Genomic DNA, 19,170 nt, shown 5'->3' on the forward strand with positions numbered 1-19,170 from the left:
GCTGTAGGATCTTTATCGCAACTGTTCTAATATGAAAGCAGCCCTGGGCAATATGGAAATCAGGGAATGTGTCTACATTCCAGTAAAACTTTACTTACACAAACACATTAGCAGTTGCGTTTGGCCAATTCTTGTAGCTGATCAGTTCCCTGAGGCCACGGAGTATTTTTCTGTCATGCTGCCCATCTCTCCCTTCTCTACTTCTGGGCATGGCCCCTGGAAAGTGCTCAGTAAGTGATGGGGAATAGCCATGGGGTGCAGAACTTTCTCCTTTTGCTGCCTGCCCCAGCAGGCTGAGGTCAAGAACCTGAGCAGGGCTGGCTGAGAGGCAGTGAGAAGGACCCACAGCTGGCTCCCCATCCAGGTGCACTTCCTCCACAGATGGTGACACCTAGAGCCATCCAGGTAGCTCCACGGCATATTTCAAAGCCCACAGCAGGGAATTTGTAGGAGAATTGCCAAGGCTATTGCCAAATGGTGTTCCTCTTTGGAGACAGGTAGTTGCACACCCGGCCTTGTGTATGCAAGTTTTGATGCCTTGTATCTGTTTTCTCCAGTGCAACTGAGGGCTATGTCAGCAGACATGGGAGTAGACAGGCAGAAAGGGATTTCAAGCATCACCAGTGGCACCTTTTCCTTTGGTCTTGATATTTCCAATGGCCTGGCTCTGTTTCTCTTGAAACTGGGTGCATGGGCTAGGGTGTGGGACCGTGGTCAGCAACAGGCCCACATGCAGTGCAAGTTGCGTGCAGAAAACTCAGCATTTTATAAAATATTTTAGTTAAACAGTCACTTGGGTTTTTTTTTTTTTAACCATAAAGTGTTATTTCTCTGGTGAACAGTTTCCAAAATCGTGACATTCATGTGACCTCCTGCATGGAAAATGAGGTATAAATAGGGAGTAACCTGTGCAGAATGCTTGGCACACAGGAAGTACAGCTGTCATCTTTCCTTTTTTTTTGTTCTTATTTCTTACGGCACCAGCAGCTTGTTTATAACATTAAAAGAATATGAGAAAAGGGGGAAAATATCTCCTCATTTTCTTTTTTTTCTTTTTTCTTTTTTTGAAACAGGGTCTTGCTCTGTCACCTAGGCAGTAGTGCAGTGGTGCAATCTTGGCTCACTGCAGCCTCAATCTCCTGGGCTCAAGCAATTCTCCCACCTCAGCCTCTCGAGTAACTGAGACTATAGGCGCACATCACCACACCCAGCTAATTTTAAAATTTTTGTGGAGACAATGTCTCCCAGGTTGTGGTGGGAGGCTGTGTTGCCCAGGCTGGTCTTGAACCCCTGAGTTTGAATCATCCTTCTGCCATGGCTTCCCAAAATGCTGGGATTGTGGGTGTGAGCCACAGTGCCCTGCTCTTCTCATGTTCCCACGCCCAAGGTTTTCATGCATCCTTCCCATCATTGCACATTTGAAGCCAGAGCATTTGCATTTTTTAATGTTTGCTGGATTTAATTTTACATTCCAAGGTTAATCCCTCTGCTCCTGAGATTAGGGAAATGCCCCTTATTCCTTCCTCTTTTCCTTTTATCTTGACCAGAGCCTGCATGAAAAGATGCTCACCAAATGGGAATCGAGTGTGTAAACAACTGAATGAATGCATAAGATAGATCTGGAGGAAAGTTTGAGACCAGAAGAACGTGTGATGACAGCTTGTATGGGAATAGGCTCTGTGATGGGAGGCTTCTCTGTTGTTCTGAATGGCCTGGGGAGTGGGATGGGTGCTCTGCAGGCTGTTTTAGGACTGAGCTCAAGAAATCATTTTAAAGTCACACTTGTAATAATCACTCTTGAGAATAATTAATTAGCGTGGAATTTGTGGCTGGGGAGCTCAGAAGTCTCAATAGCAACTCCGATGGGAGGTGAATCTTTGTTACCTTGCTTGTTACACTAAAACGCCATGGAGCAGTTGGCCCATGGAGCTGACCCATAAAACTTACATGTGTCCATGTAAGTTTTCTGTTTTTATACCTTCCTTGTCTTCAGCAAACCATGAGAAGCAGCTTGTTGACACCCGGTGTGGCCTCCTGTTGGTGCTCATTACCACCATTGTGTTATTGAGGCACCCCTGAACTTCCTTACCTAAACTTGGAAGCCTTCCTCTTTGAGAAGTAGTTAAAAAGAAATACTGGGTGCGGCACAGTGACTCTAGCCTGTAATCCCAATTCTTTGGGAGGCTGAGCCAGGACAATCCCTTGAGTCCAGGAGTTTGACACCTACCTTAGCAACACGGGAAGACCTCATCTCTATCCAAAAAAAAAAAAAAAAATTAGCTGGATTTGATGGCACACACCTGTAGTCCCAGCTACTCTGGAAGCTGAGATGGGAGGATCCCTTGACCCCATGAGTTGGAGGTTACAGTGAGCTGTAATTGCCCCACTGCATGCCAGCCTGGATGACAGAGCTAGACCCTGTCTCCTCCTATCCCCCAAAAATCCTGGTATAGTTTTGGTGTATCATCAGCATCATGGAAATAATATTAAAATTATTAATGTTTCTGACATCTCTTTTCTTTTCCACCTTTCCTTTCTTTCTGAGAGAGTTGAGATAGCAACACACGTTTCTTGGCCCTATCACTGAGTTAATAGGGAAAGTGACAGGAAGCCAGTTGTTTCTTTCGGGAGCTGAACTCTCCTGAGTGTTGCCTGTCAAGGTGACCCTGGGAGGCCCCAAGTGGGACTCACCTAAGACCATCAGTCATGTTGTCTATGCACATTTGGGTGTCTCTTTGAGGCAAAGGGAAGACAGACTAAACAAATGTCTTGGCATGCAGAAATCAGGATGTCCTAGAAATAATGCTATATAGTGTTACTGGTGGAAGGTATCAGAGTTACCAGCAGTGAATCCGTGAGGGTCTGCAGCAACCTCAGTTCTTGCCTGCTCGGAAGAACTGAGAGACATAAGGTAGAAAAAGAGACACAGTCAAGTTTCAGAGCCGGAGTGGAAGTTTATTTTAAAAGGCTTTAGAACAGGAAAGAAAGGAAAGTACGCTTAGAAGAGACTCAAGCGGGCACATGAAGGTCAAGTGCGGTGTTCAACCTTGGTCCTAGACTTTATAGACTGGCCCACTTCCCACGTCTTGTGCCCCCTTCCCTTGATTCTTCCCTTAGGGTGGGCTGCCCGCATGCATACTGCCCTCCTTTTGCTTGGGAAGTGAGCACATGCAGTGCGTTTAGGAAGTTGTACGCATGCCTATCTAAGGGTTTCTTCCCTTTTCTGGTGATGTGCCCTGAGAAGGTCATACTCTGCCATTTTGTCTGTTAATGCATGTGCCCGAGAAGTTGTGTCTCCGTGGAGCCTGCGTTCAGTTAACAGTGCAATGGGCATGGACCATCAGGAAATGGCCTCCTCCTGGCACCGGCTGCCGGTGTATCACTTTCAGAGAGGCAATGTGGTAATTGCTGAACCATTACCCAGCATTCCTAGTGGGTGCGGAAAGAGCCCTCTCCTGTCCTGCTCGTGCCTGTTTAACTCCCTGTAAAAATGGCACTATTTGGTTTTTGATATTTCTGTCATTTTGGACACAGTACCTCAGGTGCATGAAGGGATACTTTAAAAATACAAGGGGAGTAGTTTTCCACATTCTCTAGAGGATGCGACTCCTCAGGTAGCCACTGAGAGGCTTCTGTAACCGACAAGTGGGTTCGTTATTCAATGCCCAGATAGAGTTGATTTGCCAAGACAGGGGAATTGCAGTAGAAAAAGTTTAATTCATGCAGAGCTGGCTGAACAGGAGAACAGAGTTTTATTACTACCCAAATCAGTCCCCTGGAAAATTTGGAGGTTTGGGTTTTTCAAAGATATTTTGGGGAGAAGGGGATGGCTAGGGAATGGGTGCTGCTGAGTGCTTGGGGTGCAGTCATAGGGGAAAATGGCCCTCTTGCCTCTGAGTCCGCTTCGGGGTGGGGCCAGAGAACAGTTGGCAGGTCAGGTAGAGCTGTCAGTTGTCAGAAATGAAAAAGCCTGAATAGACACCTCAAAAGGCCAAACTTAGGTTCTACAATGGTGATGTTATCTCTAGGAGTAATTGAGGAAGTTGCAAATCTTGTGATCCCCAGAGTAATCTTTTAAGTCTATACCTTGGCAGAATTCAGGCTGCTTTCATCCTCCCAACATGGTGGTCTTGCATTAGTTTTACAAAGGTGGTTTAGTTTTGGGCTATTATCATTTAAACTATAAACTTTACTTTCTCCTAAAGTTAGTTTGGTCCAAGTCCAGGAATAGCCAAGGGCAGCTAGGAGGTTAAAGGCAAGATGGGGGTTGGTTACATTAGATCTCCTTCACTGTCATACTTCTCTCACTGTTAAAATTTTTGCAAAGGCCATTTTACTTAATGCCCCTGTGGCTTCCCCCTGCACATCCTCCTTGCTGCCCACAGCCTGCGGAAAAAGGGTGACCATTCCTCAGGGAGCTGCACACTTTGCCTGGGCCCAGACATCCCCTCTGAATCACCACCTCTGTGGGCAAAACCACCTACCCTTTGGAAGCATCCCTCGGGAGAGCAGAGGCTGTGGCAGATATGTTGTGGTCTACTCTGACCCTTATGCCCATGCAACTGAGTCATCTTTGCAGCAATTCCAATGTGTAGGTCTCATTATTCTCCCCATTACACGAGAGGGAAGGGAATGCTCAGCAGAATGTTAAGTAACAGCCCAGGCTTGGCTCACACCAACAGGTGGCCCAGCTCACCTTTCCTGGCCGGTGGGTGCTGCCCCTGCAGGCGTGGCTGACTCTGTTAGTGCTGGGAATGTAGAATGAGTAAGCTGTTGGGAAAGATGTCCTGTGACAATGGTTCCTGCTGCTCGGAAAAGTAACATTTGAATGCCGATTTTTATGCACCCACATTTTCAGACAGATTTAAGCTTACGTCTAGTGCAACTCAAATGTTTAGGGAGATTTCTGGAGATTCCAAATGGAAGTTTTTGCTGTTAGAAGTGACTGAATAATGCAAGGGGCAAGTGAAAATTTCAAGCTGTTTCATGTTCGTTTGCTTACAAGTTAAAAGCAATCCTTTAGTTTTTAAAATGTACTGGCTGGTTTGAGAAGAAGCATGGAAAACATCATCTCCAGGGAGTTATTTCCTAAAAAGAAAGAAAATATAGCAATGGGAAAATAATTGAGCTGTTTTTGTAAAGTATCTGGTTTCTAATCTTTCCAGCTCTGAAAACTGTGTTGACTAAGTAGGAGCATTTTATTTTGGATAAGGCTGTTGGGATGGTCTTTAGAGGGCATCGGATACCCTACCATTGATTCATTTATATCTACCTTTAATGCCACAGATAAATGCCATGTATACGAAGTTAAAGTTGATCCTTTCCATAGTCGGCTGGATAAACTAATTGTGCAATTCTGTCCTATTATGTTCGTTTCCCCTTCTTTTCTTTTTTTTCTTCGAGACAGGGTCTTGCTCTGTCACTCAGGCTGGAGTGCAGTGGTGCAATCTAGGCTCACTGCAACCTCTACCTCCTGGGTTCAAGTGATTATCATGCCTCAGCCTCTTGTGTAGCTGGGATTACGGGCGCGTGCCACCATGCCCATCTCATTTTTAAATTAATTAATTAATTTTTTTTTGTAGAGACAGGATTTCAGCATGTTGGCCAGGCTGGTCTCAAACTTCTGACCTCAGGTGATCCGCCCACCTCAGCCTCCCAAAGTGCTGGGATTATAGGCGTGAGCCACCGCGCCTGGCCTCCCTTATTTTCATCCATACCTGAATGTTCTTTTCTTTGGTACTGATGGTAGTTCTCTAGGAAGTCACTCACAAACTCAGTGCTACTACCTGTGCCTGACTATCTGTCTGCAATCTCACAGCATTTACTACAGCTTATATTTGCAGTGAACTTTGTTATTTTTATAAGACGTTGCTATTTTAAAAAAAAATGTTTTTTAAAGGCTTGCTTTTATTTGGGATTTTGAACAATATATATATATATTTTTAATCTTAACTTATTAAGAAAGCATGTGAAGGAAGAAAAAAAACTGCATTTACCTTAGCATTTTATGTCTTTAATTTATCTGAAAACATGATGCATAAAAAGTTGATTTCTATAAAGGTCAGATGAGAATTATATTCCAAGAGGTTAGTTTTCAATTGGTTAAGCCATCACCTGAGCAGCCCTTTGTAGACGGACCTGGGAAGTGATGACTGTTGAGAGCTGGTTTTGGGGAGAAAACTCTGGAGTCCTGGATCCTAGGCAGTGGCAGCCTCTTCCCTTCCCCTCTGACCACCACTGGGCTTGTGGCCCTGGACTTTGGCCTTCTTTGGGAGCTTGTGGCAAAACAGAGTTCTTCTGCCATCAGCTTGGCCCTCCTCATCTGAAGGAAATACTTCTCGTGCTTCATCTGGTGGCAGGGGCAACAATTCCAGCCAGGCCACATCAGCAGAAATGAAGTTCTGTGACCACAGTATGGGACAATACCTGTGTCAGGGAGAGGCCGTGGTTTCCCAGAGGACGGCTGTCTGCCTCTCATAGGACCTCGGTGCTAACTCTGGGCTCAGCTACTTGGACACCTTATGCTGCTGTGACCAGGAGCCCCTTAGGCCCAGCGCTCCAGAGACTTCTGTGTTTGCATGAAGTCATAAAACCAACATCAACTTCACCTGGATGCCTGGTCCAGGTGCACATGGGGCACTGAGAACACCCACAGGGAACAGGGTTGTCTCGGCCGCGTGGTCACTGCAGAACTGCCCGAGCACATGGCCAGGCGGTGAGGGACTCAGTGTGCCACTGACAAACCGGACGAGCTGAGGAAGCTGATTTCCCAGTGTCCAGGGCTGCCCCGTGCTGGAGGGAGGGCAGAACTGCCCCAGAGGAGGTGACTCAGGCCTCTCACTTTTACTCAAAACCAGGGAGCCAAAGGACCCATGAAATCCACAATGCGTAAAATGTGCATGATTAAAAATACACGATTCATGCATTCCTCTGCCTACGTACAACTGAGGGTGAGAAGTCTTGTTGCCAGGGTAGAAAGTACCCTGCAGGGGAGGCGTGTGGGAGCCGCCTGGTGGTCTGGTCATCGGCCTCACAGGGTCCCCACGTCTCCAGGCTGATTGTCTGACCTCTGCCACTCTTACGAGGTTTTGCCCTGTTCTGAGAGAGCAGGAGAGAATTTTGCTGCCAGGAAGATGGAAATACTGACACGCCCTGTTTCTCACTGTGAATTGTAACTAAACTGAAGCAAACTCGCTTTTCTAACATTTTCCTAGTGGGTGGACTATAGATAGGGTTTCCCTTTTTTTGGTAATGTTTAACAGAAATCTTCTCTTGTTTAGTTTGTTTGTATACAAATTTAACTGCTTGAATAAGGGACTGGGTGTGGATTGCCAGCGTAAGTGAGAGATTTTTTTTCTTAACACAGATAAGGTCCCTGATGGCCGTTTCTGGCTTAGGGTAGGATGGTTGTAGGTGCTGGCAACACAGTCACCTGCCACTTCCTGCCTCAGTCTGCTGTGGCAATAGAGATGCATAGATTGTTAAATATTGTGGGGTTTCTGGTTGGTTGGGTCTTTCTTGCAAAGATTACAGTACTTTGGTGGAGAAAGATGTGGAAACACAGATTCAATGCAAGGTGTTGAGGCTACGGTGGAGGTTGTGTAGGTGCAGTGGCCACGGTGAGGGACCTCAGGGCAGGGGCCGCGCCAGGCAGGGCACCAGCAGGCAGAACAGGCCAGGGAAGCGTCAGAGAGTTTGGCAAGCCTCCGACTCATCTTCCTGTCACTGCCGCCACGTTATGCCTCATGAGGACCTCGGCGATCAGATGCTGCTAGTGTAGAAGCTTCCCTCTTGACCACCAAATGCTCATGGAAGTTGTGTGTGGTCAGTGTTGGAAGTATGAAGCTGACGCCTAGAACTCAGGAAGGCTGATGACCCACGTGGCCTTCGCCTTTGGAGCTGGGCCCTGAAGAGAGAGGGACAGCAGGAAGGAGAGCCTCTTATCAGATGTGGCGTGGAAGGATGTGGGTTAGGAGGGGAGTGTGAACTCCAGCCTTTTCTTAGGGATCCCGAGTATGAGCAGAAGGCAGCAGGTGCAGTGAGTGGTTCTGGGCCTCGATCACGTGACCCTGCCGTGGATGAGATGCTAGTGACAGAGCACACGCTAACCAGTGTGCCAGGCCTCTGCTTCCTGCTGCTCACCAGTGGGGGTCGTGATGGTCTGTAGCCTGGCTTTGCCCGGCAATTGGTTCAGTGGACAGGCACAGAGGTCTTTCAGGTGTGGGATGCTCAAGCCGAGAGGCCGGTTGTGCCTCGGTGTCCCTGGTGCCTGCTGCGCGGGTGGGAAGCCATCAGACCTGTGGGCGCAGCACCATGCTGAGAACCCCTGGCTGGGAGCAGTGGACCTGTTCTCTCCCAGAGCCCCAGACCCAGCCGGGTTGTGTTTCTCCTTGAGTTCCCTTCTCAGCAGGGGCTGAGGACACTTCTGGGAAGTCTAACCCAGCTGTCCTTTCGCAGGTATGTTCAGTTCCTCAGTGGGCTCCTGTCTGGATCGGTGAAAATGAATGCCTCCCCTCTGTTCCTGCATTTTGTCATCCTACACGGCACCCCCAACTTTGACACAGGTGGAGGTGAGTGTCCTCCATGACGTGGCACCTGCGATTGGCTGGCCCAGACTTGGGGCTGCTCCTGGGCCTCTCAATTTAGATAAACCTCTGCTTTCTTTCTGAGAGGGTCCCGGATCTGCTCCTCTGCCTCCCTGGCAATTGACTGTGTCCCCCTTCTGTGGTCAGAGCGCCGTGTTTATGTGATTGGGCCAAGTTATTAAATCAGGGGAGGGACAGGCGGCCAGCAAGGGGATCAGAAATACCCTTGTGTATATTCACAGTGACTCGGGTAGACAAGCATTGTTCTGGGCTGCAGCCCAGGTGGGTCAGCTGTGCAGTTGGCCTTGAGGTCACAAGCCATGGAAGAAGCCCAGTAAGAGAGGCATGAATGTGACCCTGGTGCATCTCATGAACCTATCTCCTCCTTCTCCTTTAAAATGACCCCACAGGAAAGCACACAGTATGTAGCTGAGAGTGAGGACCCTGACCCCTCCTCCCTGTCCCACTTAGATGAACACAGCACACGACTGGGGATCAGGGCCCTGTTCCCACATCCCCGGTTACCCAAAGGTGCACAGAGTATATGGCCGAGGGTCAGCAGGGACCTATCCCTCCTCCCTAGTCCCATGCAGGAGCACATGGCACATGGCTGAGGGTCAGGGCCCTGTCTTCTCCTTCCCAGTCCCATGCAGGCACACACAGCACATGGTTTGGATTCAAGACCCTGTCCCTCCTCGCCAGTCCCATGCAGGTGCTTGTTCATAGGTTTCTTTTGTCTCTGAAGTACATCTGTGCCTTCAGGTCCCCCTGGTCATCACGGCCAGAGTGACCTTGCCAAGCTGCTAGTTGCTTTGGAAGCAACCTGGCTTCAATTCAGAAGCCTTTGACACCCTTTGGTTAAAGGTCAAACTGTGTTACTCTGCAGGCCTCTAAGACTGGGTCCGGCCTTTTCCTGCAGCAACCCTGTGGCTCCATGCACTGCCTTCCCAAACCTCAAAGGCCACAGGTGCAGTCTCCTGGTCTCCTCGTCCCTTTCTTTCTTTCTGTTTACCAAATTCCTGTTTGTTCTGTACCAGTCATGCCTCTACAGACAGTTGTGTCTTTCTTTCAGTGTGCCGGCCCTTTCTGAAGCTCTACCAAGCCATGCAGCCCGTGTACACCTCTGGGATCTAGTGAGTGCTGCTGCTGCTGCTGCTGTGGGATCTGAACGGCTCAGGAAATTGCAGCTGAGCCTCAGCTGCCTGTCCTGCAGGAAGAGGATGGGAGGGTTCAGGTCAGAGAATGCCAAGAAGTCAAAGAAGAGTCCAGAGGGGAAAACACTGGGGTGGCCTGTGCTTCAGCATCATGCCTCTGCCCTCCCTCCTGCCCTGCACTGCTGTCTTTGGGCTGTCACACCAGTTGGCTCCATTAAGGGACATGGGAGCTAGAGGGCCCATTTGCTTTTTGGAGTATGGGGAGAGAGGGCCATTTGCTTTTTGGAGTATGGTGGCCCCTCGGTTTTCAAGGGGAATTGATCCCAGAACCCCTTTTGATTACCCAAATCCGAGGATGTTCAAGTGTGTTTTATAAAACGGCATTGTCTCGAACTCCTGACCTCAAATGATCCACCCGCCTCGGCCTCCCAAAGTGCCAGGATTACAGGTGTGAGCCACCGAGCCCCTGGCCATCACGGTGAAACCCTGTCTCTACTAAAAATAAAAGAATTAGCCAGTCGTGGGGTTGCGCACCTGTAAACCCAACTACTCGAGGTGGAGGCAGGAGAATCACTTGAACCTGGGAGGCGGAGGTTGCAGTGAGCCGAGATCGCACCACTGCAGTCCAGGCTGGGTGACAGAGCAAGAGTCAAAGAAAGAAAGGCCAGGTTTGGTGGCTCATGCCTGTAATTCCAGCACTTTGGGAGGCGGAGGTGGGCAGATCACAAGGTCAAGAGATTGCGGTCATCCTGGCCAACATGGTGAAAGCCTGTCTCTACTAAAAATACAAAAATTAGCCAGGTGTGGTGGTGTGTGCCTGTAGTCCCCCAGCTGCTTCGGAGACTGAGGCAGCAGAATTGCTTGAACCTGGGAGGCAGAGGTTGCAGTAAGCCGAGATAGTGCCACTGCACTCCAGTCTGGTGACAAAGCGAGAATCAGTCTCAAAACAACAACAACAACAATAACAACAAACCCTGGCATTGTATTTTCATATAACCCATGAGTATTCTCCTGTATACTCTAAATCATCTCTAGATTACATACAATACCTAATTCAATGTAAAGGCTGTGAAAATAGTTGTTACAATGTATTGTTTTAAATTTCAATTATTTTTTATGGTTGCATTTTTATTTTTTATTTATTTCCCACAATATTTTCTTTTTTTTTTTTTGAAGCGGAGTCTCACTCTGTCGCCCAGGCTGGAGTGCAGTGGCGCGATCTCGGCTCTCTGCAAGCTCCACTTCCTGGGTTCACGCCATTCTCCTGCCTCAGCCTCCCGAGTACCTGGGAGTACAGGCACCCACCAGCGCACCCGCTAATTTTTTGTATTTTTAGTAGAGACGAGGTTTCACCGCGTTAGCCAGGGTGGTCTCGATCTCCTGGCCTCGTGATCTGCCCGCCTTGGCCTCCCAAAATGTGGGGATTACAGGCGTGAGCCACCGCACCCAGCCTATTTCCTACAATATTTTCTGTCCCGTCAGTTGAGTCCATGAATGTGGAATACAAGAGTAGGGAAGGTTAACTGTTGGTGTATTGCAGAGAGTCCTACGATAGGATCTTCACTACTGTGGTTATTCTTTCTCGCTCCTTTCCATTTTGTTTTTTATTTTTATTTATTTATTTTTTTTGAGGCAGCATCTCGCTGTGTTGCCCAGGCTGGAGTGTAATGGCACGATCTCCGCTCACTGCAACCTCCACTTCCCAGGTTCAAGCGATTCTCCCGCCTCAGCCTCCTGAGTAGCTGGGATTACAGGCACCTGCCGTCATGCCCACCTAATTTTTGTATTTTTGTAGAGATGGGGTTTCACTATGTTAGCCAGGCTGGTCTCAAACTCCTGACCTCAAGTGATCTGCCTGCCTTGGATTCCCAAAATGCTGGGATTACAGGCGTGAGCCATGTCTGGCCTCCTTTGCATTTTAAACAAAAGGTAGCCACACATCCCCCAAATTTGTACACATTTCGGAGCTTTCTTTGTCTTTTTGTATGTGGAGAGGCATTTTATGAAAAGTTAGTAAAGGGAACAAATATTCTGACTACTCACAAAGAGCTGTTGTCACATTTCTGGGTTTGCTCTGGGCCCTGTGTGCACTGATGTCATTCTGGAATTGCACCTGCAGTTTGAAACTGTGGCTGTGCACACCCTGGGCCCCTTCCTCTAAGGCTGCATGGTCATCTCCAAGCTCGGGCCTCTGGGGTTGGACTTTAGTCACTTCAAGTCAGTCACTGACCATGATGATGCTATGAGGACCCTCCACAGCCTGGGAGCTTTCTTTACCTTTTTAGATTCATTTAGATGATCAGGAATTAGATTCTGGGCTGATTGGGCGTTCTGTGTAATTTCTGAGGGTTTGGTTGTGGGGTTACTTTTCTCTACATGTATTCTTCCCACGAAATCATGAAGTTACATAATGATCTGTCTTCTTCTTCATCCCAAAGCAACGTTGGACCAGAAAATCCCAGCAGGATCTGCATCGTCATCGAGCCGGCCCAGCTTCTGAAGGGAGATGTCATGGTGAGTGCCTGCCGTGGCCGCAGATGTGTCTGTGTCCCCACTCTCCCAGTGGTGATGACTTGAAAACATGATTCTGTGTTAAAACAGTAACCCCACAAAAAAGTACACTGTAAGAAAAATGAAAAGTAGCTGTTGCCTTAACTCTGGGGTCCCCCACGCCCGGGCTGTGGACCTTATCGGTCCATGGCTTGTCAGGAACCGGGCCTAGCGAGCGAGCATGACCACCCGAGCTCCGCCTCCCGTCAGATCAGTGGCACCATGAGATTCTCAGAGGAGTGCGAACCCTATTGTGAACTGTGTGTGTGAGCAATCTAGGTTGCACACTCCTTAGAATGATGATCTCAGGTGCAACAGTTTCATCCTGAAACCATCCTCCACCAGTCCGTGGAAAAATTGTCTTCTATGAAACCGGTCCCTGGTGCCGAAAAGATTGGTGACTGCTGCCTGCCTTAAGGCATTTAGTTAACTTTCTGAATAAAACTATTTTAATTAAAGGGACAGAACAAATCTTCGTTCTTGATTCTCTTTCATTCTAGAGCCCCTTGAGATATATAACCTGGAAATTAATGTCCTAATTTGGCCACTCACCTCTGAGGATCCCTGTGTTCCTACTATAATTTGCATTCTTCACATGATCACTGGCCTCCCAGAGTGTGGGTGCAGAAATAGAATATTTATGTGTCATTAATAGCCAAAGTGTGAAATACAGCTGGTGCAATTACAGCTTGATTAATGATCAAAACAATGATTTCTCCAGATAATTTTGACTCTTGGGTGTGTTGGTTCTTGGAGGAGATTAGCTATTACATTTTTCCCTTTTATTTTTCTTGAATACAAAAAATTCATACATTTAAAATAATTTTAGGAAAGTTTTTTTATCTGAAATAAGGTAAGCTTTTAAGGCATATGTATGACTTTTCAGCATGCATAGAATCATAGAATGTAAACATTTCATGGCCTTGGAAGACCCACTTCTATAAGGCAATAGGGTGAATTGAGAATTAGCTTTTTGTAGTATTATAAATGCCCTATACAAAGTTTTTGAGGATTTTCATTAATTTCCCCGTAACCCCTAGATTTTAAAATCTTTGCTTAGTGGGTGGTGAACTCCCTACCGTGCTGGTCCTGAATTCTTGGAAAAATCAAATCAGCGAGGCCGTCTGGACCCATCCACGCCTGCGGGGTCCCTCTGGGGCCTCCGGGTCTATACTGTTTCACATGCTCACCACCTAGTTGAGGGGTTCTATAGGCCTGGAAGGCAGGTCTGGAACAACAGCTGGGCCCAGCCCTTTTCAAGGCATTGAAACATCTTGCCTCCCTTTTCGTAGGCAAGAAAGCTGAGGCTTGGGGTGCATCATACGTTTTTATAGGCCCGTTTCCTCAGCTGTCTATTCTACTGTCCTGAGTAGGACCTGGGCTGGAAGTCTGTCCTCAGGGTGCTGTGCCACAGCGGTGGTGCCGCATCCCTGGGGTTGGAAGTGAGAGGGAGGACCGGGGGGGAGAGATACATCCACTCTGGTGTTCCCTCACATCCTGTGGTCCAGAAGGCAGCCCTGGGCTTGTTTCCTAGGAGACTTCAACCTGGAGGCTCCTTCTCCCAGGACACTTCCTGGGATCGTTGGACAAACGGCCTGAGCCTTTATTGAGCATGGCCTATGAGCACTTTACTTCTCCAGCCACTCTGGAACTGGGTCCAGTGTTCCAGCTTTAAAGAGGAGGCCAAGCTGGGTGCAGTGGCTCACGCCTGTAATCCCAGCACTTTGGGAGGCTGAGGCGGGCGGATCACGAGGTCAGGAGATTGAGACCATCCTGGCTAACACGGTGAAACCCCGTCTCTACTAAAAATACAAAAAAATTAGCTGAGCGTGGTGGCGGGCACCTGTAGTCCCAGCTACTCAGGAGGCTGAGGCAGGAGAATGGCATGAACCTGGGAGGCGGAGCTTGCAGTAATCCGGATGACGCCACTGCACTCCAGCCTGGGCGACAGAGCGAGACTCCGTCTCAAAAACAAACAAACAAAATATTAATAAGAGGAGACCAAGAGGGGCTGGGGGTGATGCTGGTAGGATTTGCATCCACCCTCATCTTGTTTGCGTAGTGTTCTACCTGCCCTGGGAGGTGACATCTCAAGGGCTGGTGCTCCCTGAACCAGGTCTTCAGTGATGAGTACTTGTGGCCCCATGGCCCTGTCCCTTTAAGATGACTCATGGGAGGCAGCTGAACAACTCAGTCATGGAGGGTGACCCTCAGGCTAACATGTGGCCTCCCCTCCACCCACCAAGAGTATGGGACAGCCCTCTCCCCTGGGCTGTTTATGGTCTGGTAGCTGCAGGGTCTTCCTGAGACCAGGCGGTCCCCCGGGAAGTGCCTGGCTCCTCTCCTCTCTTCCCAGCTACCTTCTCTTCCACCTGCCTCCTCCTCCTTCCTTCTCTTCTCCCCTCTCTTCTCTCCCACCCCGTCTTTACAAACGATTCCCCCTCCTCTTGCCCTTCTTCCTTTTCCTCCTGTCTGCTCCCTCCCTCCTTACTCGTCATTATTTTCTGTGGCCCCTCCTTCCTACTGTCATTCATCCAGTAGTCTTTTTTTTTTTTTTTTTTTTTTTAATGTTTTGTGCTTTTTGAGTCGCTGTGCTTGGCTCTAGGCCCATGAGTGAAGTTTTTGCCCTGGAGGATCCTCGTGGGGACATGGGCTTTCTGGCAGGAGGGAACCTGCTGATACTGTGTGGCCCACAGAGGCCTTGATGAGATGGGGTGGGAGAGGTCACAGAAGGATTCAGATGGACGTGACCTGTGAGTTGGCTGCAGGTTGGAAGGGGTGTTATTATACAAACAGAGACGCAGCATCCCAGGCTTGAGGCACCCACAGAGGCTGATGCTGTTGTTAGGATGTCTGTCTTGCAAGGACAGTCGTTGTCTTGGAAGGTTGAAACCAGATTTTGTAGGGCTTCCATATTTGCATATTTTGTTTTGGATGTAGACCTCTGCCCAGTGAAGACCATAGGGTTTGTGAGGATTAAATGTTGAGTCTCCTAGGATAGCGCCTGGCAGAGGATGAAACTGCATCGATGTGACCCTGCGCATCACCAGGTCACTTTCCTCTATCAGACCAGACTGTGGCTTAGTCTTTGGGGCAGCCACTGCCTCTTCCCTCTGGAAGAACCCCCAGCACCCCACCCACCCCACAGGCCCTCTCTCCTGGTGCTGCGTCCTATCCTGTCCCACCCTGTAGTGGGCACCGCAGCCCAAACGTGTGGTCTGAGTAGACATCACATGCATCCCTGTTGTAGTAGCTGGAATGTGGCTTTGAGCGGGCAGCATGGGTGGGACTTGGAAGGGGTGTGGTGGAGGTGTGGGTTTGGCACTTGATAACTGAGGCAGGCCCAGGAACAGGGTGGGGCAGGGCGGAGAGGGGCCGTGAGTGAGTGAAGGAGGCGGTGGCCTCCTTTCCTTAACATCCCACCTGCAATGTCCCACCTGCAGCCCTTGAAAGTCTTCCCAGTGGCCTCCAGGCCACCCTGGGCTGGCATTCTCCAGCCTGCCATCTCCTCCTGGTCCTCTGTCCCTCGCTGGCTCTAACCTGCTTGGCATTCAGACTGTGTGTCCCTCAGGCCACTGGAACCCGCTGGCCACCTCATGCTGCCCCAGCTGATCCAGCCATTATGTCCCCAAGCCCTGCTGATCCAGCACTGCCCACCCACCCTGGCCCTGACCTTTCAACTCAGGCTTTACCCTGGACAGCACCCTGCTCCCCATCTCATTGGCTGTGCAGATTTGACACAGAGTCCTGCCTCCAGCCACCGTGATCGTGGCCCCACAAAGGCCCTTCCTTCCCCAGGACACCACTGGCCTGTCCTCTGAGCTGCCCACCTCGCGGTGCAGGCTGCAGCTCCTCTCTGGCCATGGTTTCTCTCCTGGGGAGGAGGTCCAAGTGCCTGTGCCTGACATATGAGCCCCTCATCCTCCCGCCCCGTGATTCAGCTCCAGGGACCCTGTGCTATTGGTCATACTCAGCATCATTCTCTGGTGTCTCTCTTGTCTTGGTAATGTCACCCACCCATATCAGAGGTTTGGCTCTGAGCTTGTGACTCGTGGGCGTGTGCTGCACTCTCCCTGAAGCTGGGCTCCATATTCTGGAATCCACAGCCCGTCTGCACCTCCAAAGGTGGTGATTCTCTCTAGCCATAGACTCCAGAGTCAGACATCGTGCTCCTCAGAAGGATGCCGATGCTCGGTAGACCTCAGAAACTCACGAGGAGTGGCTGTGGCTCACCACTGCTGAGGGCCCTCAGGGGCCTGCTGCATCATCATCACCACCTTACAGGCAGAGGCAGAGAATCAGTGGCTGGCTGAGGCCACATCCCCAGTGAGTCAGCTGAGCCAGAGTCTCTGAAAACCATTAAGACAGCGAGCCTCATACCTGCTGCTGGCTCCTCTGTTGAGTGGGTGTGTGGCTGGCTGGAGGAGGCACGTTGCGGGCACGATGCTCTGGTGAAGTGTATCATGTCCTGGTGCACCCACGTCCGAGCAGAAGCCGAACGTCCCTGAAGAGTTTGAAAGTGCGAAGGTTTTGGAATTCAGGTATCAGGTTTAGCTGTTGAGTTTCTTGAGGTGAATGTTTTATGCTGTGGGGGCATAAAATATTCCCTGTTTTATGAGTCCATGAGTTAAGAAATGCTGTTAGATAGGAGATTCCAGATTTTTTCACAGGACATAGTGTGATAAAATAATTTCCTTCCTTCACCTTTGCTCGTTCCTTACATGGAATTTTTCTGGGATTGCATTGTGATTTGATTGATGCTTCCTGTGTTTACGTTTACTTTTTTGTACACTCTGTGCTTATTTTTTGCAGTGTTTTCAGATGGGTGGAAGAAGATGTGGGTGATGGCTGAAAAGTACTTTTCCATCGCAGAAGGTTCTTTTTCCTTGCAGTGTTCATAGAAGTGATTAGCTAAGAGGTTTCGTTTGGTTATCTGTCTCTACGAAGCCTGATATACTTTTCTCCTGTTGTATTTTGCCAGGGCTGCCATCACAAAGCATGGCAGAATGGGCTTTGGTCTCAGCTTAAACAACAGAGGTGATTCCCCCACAGTCCTGGAGGCTGAGAGCCTGAGGTCCAGGTATGGGCAGGGTGGTTTCTCCTGAGGCCTCTCTCCTTGACCTGGAGGTAGCCATCTTCTCCCTGTGTCCTCACCTGGGCTTCACTCTGTGTGTCTATGTCCTCATCTCTTCCTCTTCCAAGGATACCAGTTATCATTCATTTGGTACCAGCCTAGTGACCTCATTTTGATTTATCTTTATGAAGACCCCATCTCCAAATACAGCCCTATGCTGAAGTGCTAAGACCTTCAACCCATGGATTTTGGAGGGACACCATTCGGCCTGTAACAACTCTGTTTATTAAATAAACCTCTTCTAGAAAGTTTAATAAGATTATTAGTGCAGTCAGGTGCCACTGACAGTCCGGCCCCTGTGGCTGTGGTTTGTCACCAGCCTTTATCCTGGGAACGTTCAGCGTGCGGCCTGCATGAGAGGATGTGGTGGACACACCAGTGGGCAGTGCAGGGCTCCTGCTTCTGGGTGTCTGAGTCCTCCAGGGAGATGAGCATGCAGAGAGCTAGGGCAGGTGGAACTGAGTGTGGCAGAAGGTGCACGGAGACAAGAGCTGAAGGTTAGGTGGGAGAGACAATTGCCAGCGTGTCAGAGAAGGAGTGGCTTCGCAGCAGAGCTGACATCTGTGGTCGACCTGGAGAGTAGGAGTCCAGAGTGTCAGTGCCAGCACTCGCATCAGAGTCTGGAGTGTATGTTGTGCCAAAGCCCAGAAATCTCAGTGCTGTTGACTCCCTCTGAAAACGATCTGAGGGAACAACACAGGAAGAAAAAAATGCGGTTGCACATTTCTCATTATTGGCAAAGCATCCTTAGAGAAGAACGGGAGCCATCCCCTCCTCCTGTTCACGCTTCTTCTGGGTGTTCTGAGGGTGTGCAGTGCAGGAGTAGCGCCGGATTCCTCCTTTCCAGCCTCTCCCCACCTTCCAGTGACCCACTCTGCTATGCTCAGCACAGGACGCCCACGCCGCCTTCACTTTGCCCTTCCTTCAGTTTTGCCCTGTGACTGCTTGACGTGCTCTGCTGCAGGTTCACCGAGCAAACCTTAAGTTGAGAAGGCTCCAGTGGGGGAAGAAGTTATAGGGCCTTTTCTGTGTAAAGTTCAGATACGCAGGTGGTTTTATTTCTTTTGGCAACAGTCATGGCTTGGAGAGGATCCTAAGGAGCAGAAAGCACGTGCATAGATTTACACCCTGAAGACTGCAGATGTCTCGGCGCTCTCAGTCTGGGTGTTGTCTGAGGCTGTCTGTGTACTTCTGAAGGCGGAAAGTGGCTTCCCAGGCGGGCTAACCATCCTTCATCCTTCTCCTTCGAAAGGCCTCTTGACCTCTTTGAGATTTCCCCTCCGTGGTTCTGGTGTCTCCCTTGCCTGCAGGCACATGTGCCTGGCTTTCCTCATGAGGGCCTCTGCACTGGGACTTACTGGCAAAGATTACAGCGGTCAAGTTCACAGACAAGGAAGGGCCAGAGTCAAGTCTAACTGCGGAAAGTGACTTGGGAAAACAGAGCCCCACTTGCCACTCCCTGGACTCAGTTTCTAGCAGATGGAGCTGCTGCAGGCAGCAGCAAAGCTGACTTTGACCTGCCGTCTGCCTTCGCCTCCACACAGCCAGCCCATCCCTGCTCGGCCCGTCCCAGCTGCACACCTGACCCGTCCCGTCTTTGCAATGTGCCTTTTGCAAAAGGTCAGATTCTTAAGCCCGCTCTTTTCAAAAGGGCAGAACGTCAAGAGGTTTAGTAAATATGGCGTTGTCAGGCAGTGCCATGGGGAGGGCAGCCGAGGCATTATGTAACCCTGCTCAGGAATTCACG

At 49.5% G+C, this 19,170-nt stretch overlaps 1 protein-coding gene across 1 annotated transcript in view; it reads left to right on the forward strand.

Annotated features, from left to right (window-relative positions):
- TNS3 (tensin 3) overlaps positions 1-19,170 on the forward strand; it is a 308,400-nt gene that overhangs the window by 162,633 nt on the left and 126,597 nt on the right. The window contains exons 11-13 of the mRNA XM_025379057.1: positions 8,458-8,570; positions 9,658-9,718; positions 12,178-12,253. Of these exons, the coding sequence (XP_025234842.1) occupies positions 8,458-8,570; positions 9,658-9,718; positions 12,178-12,253 (250 nt within the window). The remainder of the gene's footprint in view (positions 1-8,457; positions 8,571-9,657; positions 9,719-12,177; positions 12,254-19,170) is intronic.

This window comes from Theropithecus gelada, chromosome 3 (assembly GCF_003255815.1).
Source record: "Theropithecus gelada isolate Dixy chromosome 3, Tgel_1.0, whole genome shotgun sequence".
NCBI classification, from domain to species: domain Eukaryota; kingdom Metazoa; phylum Chordata; class Mammalia; order Primates; family Cercopithecidae; genus Theropithecus; species Theropithecus gelada.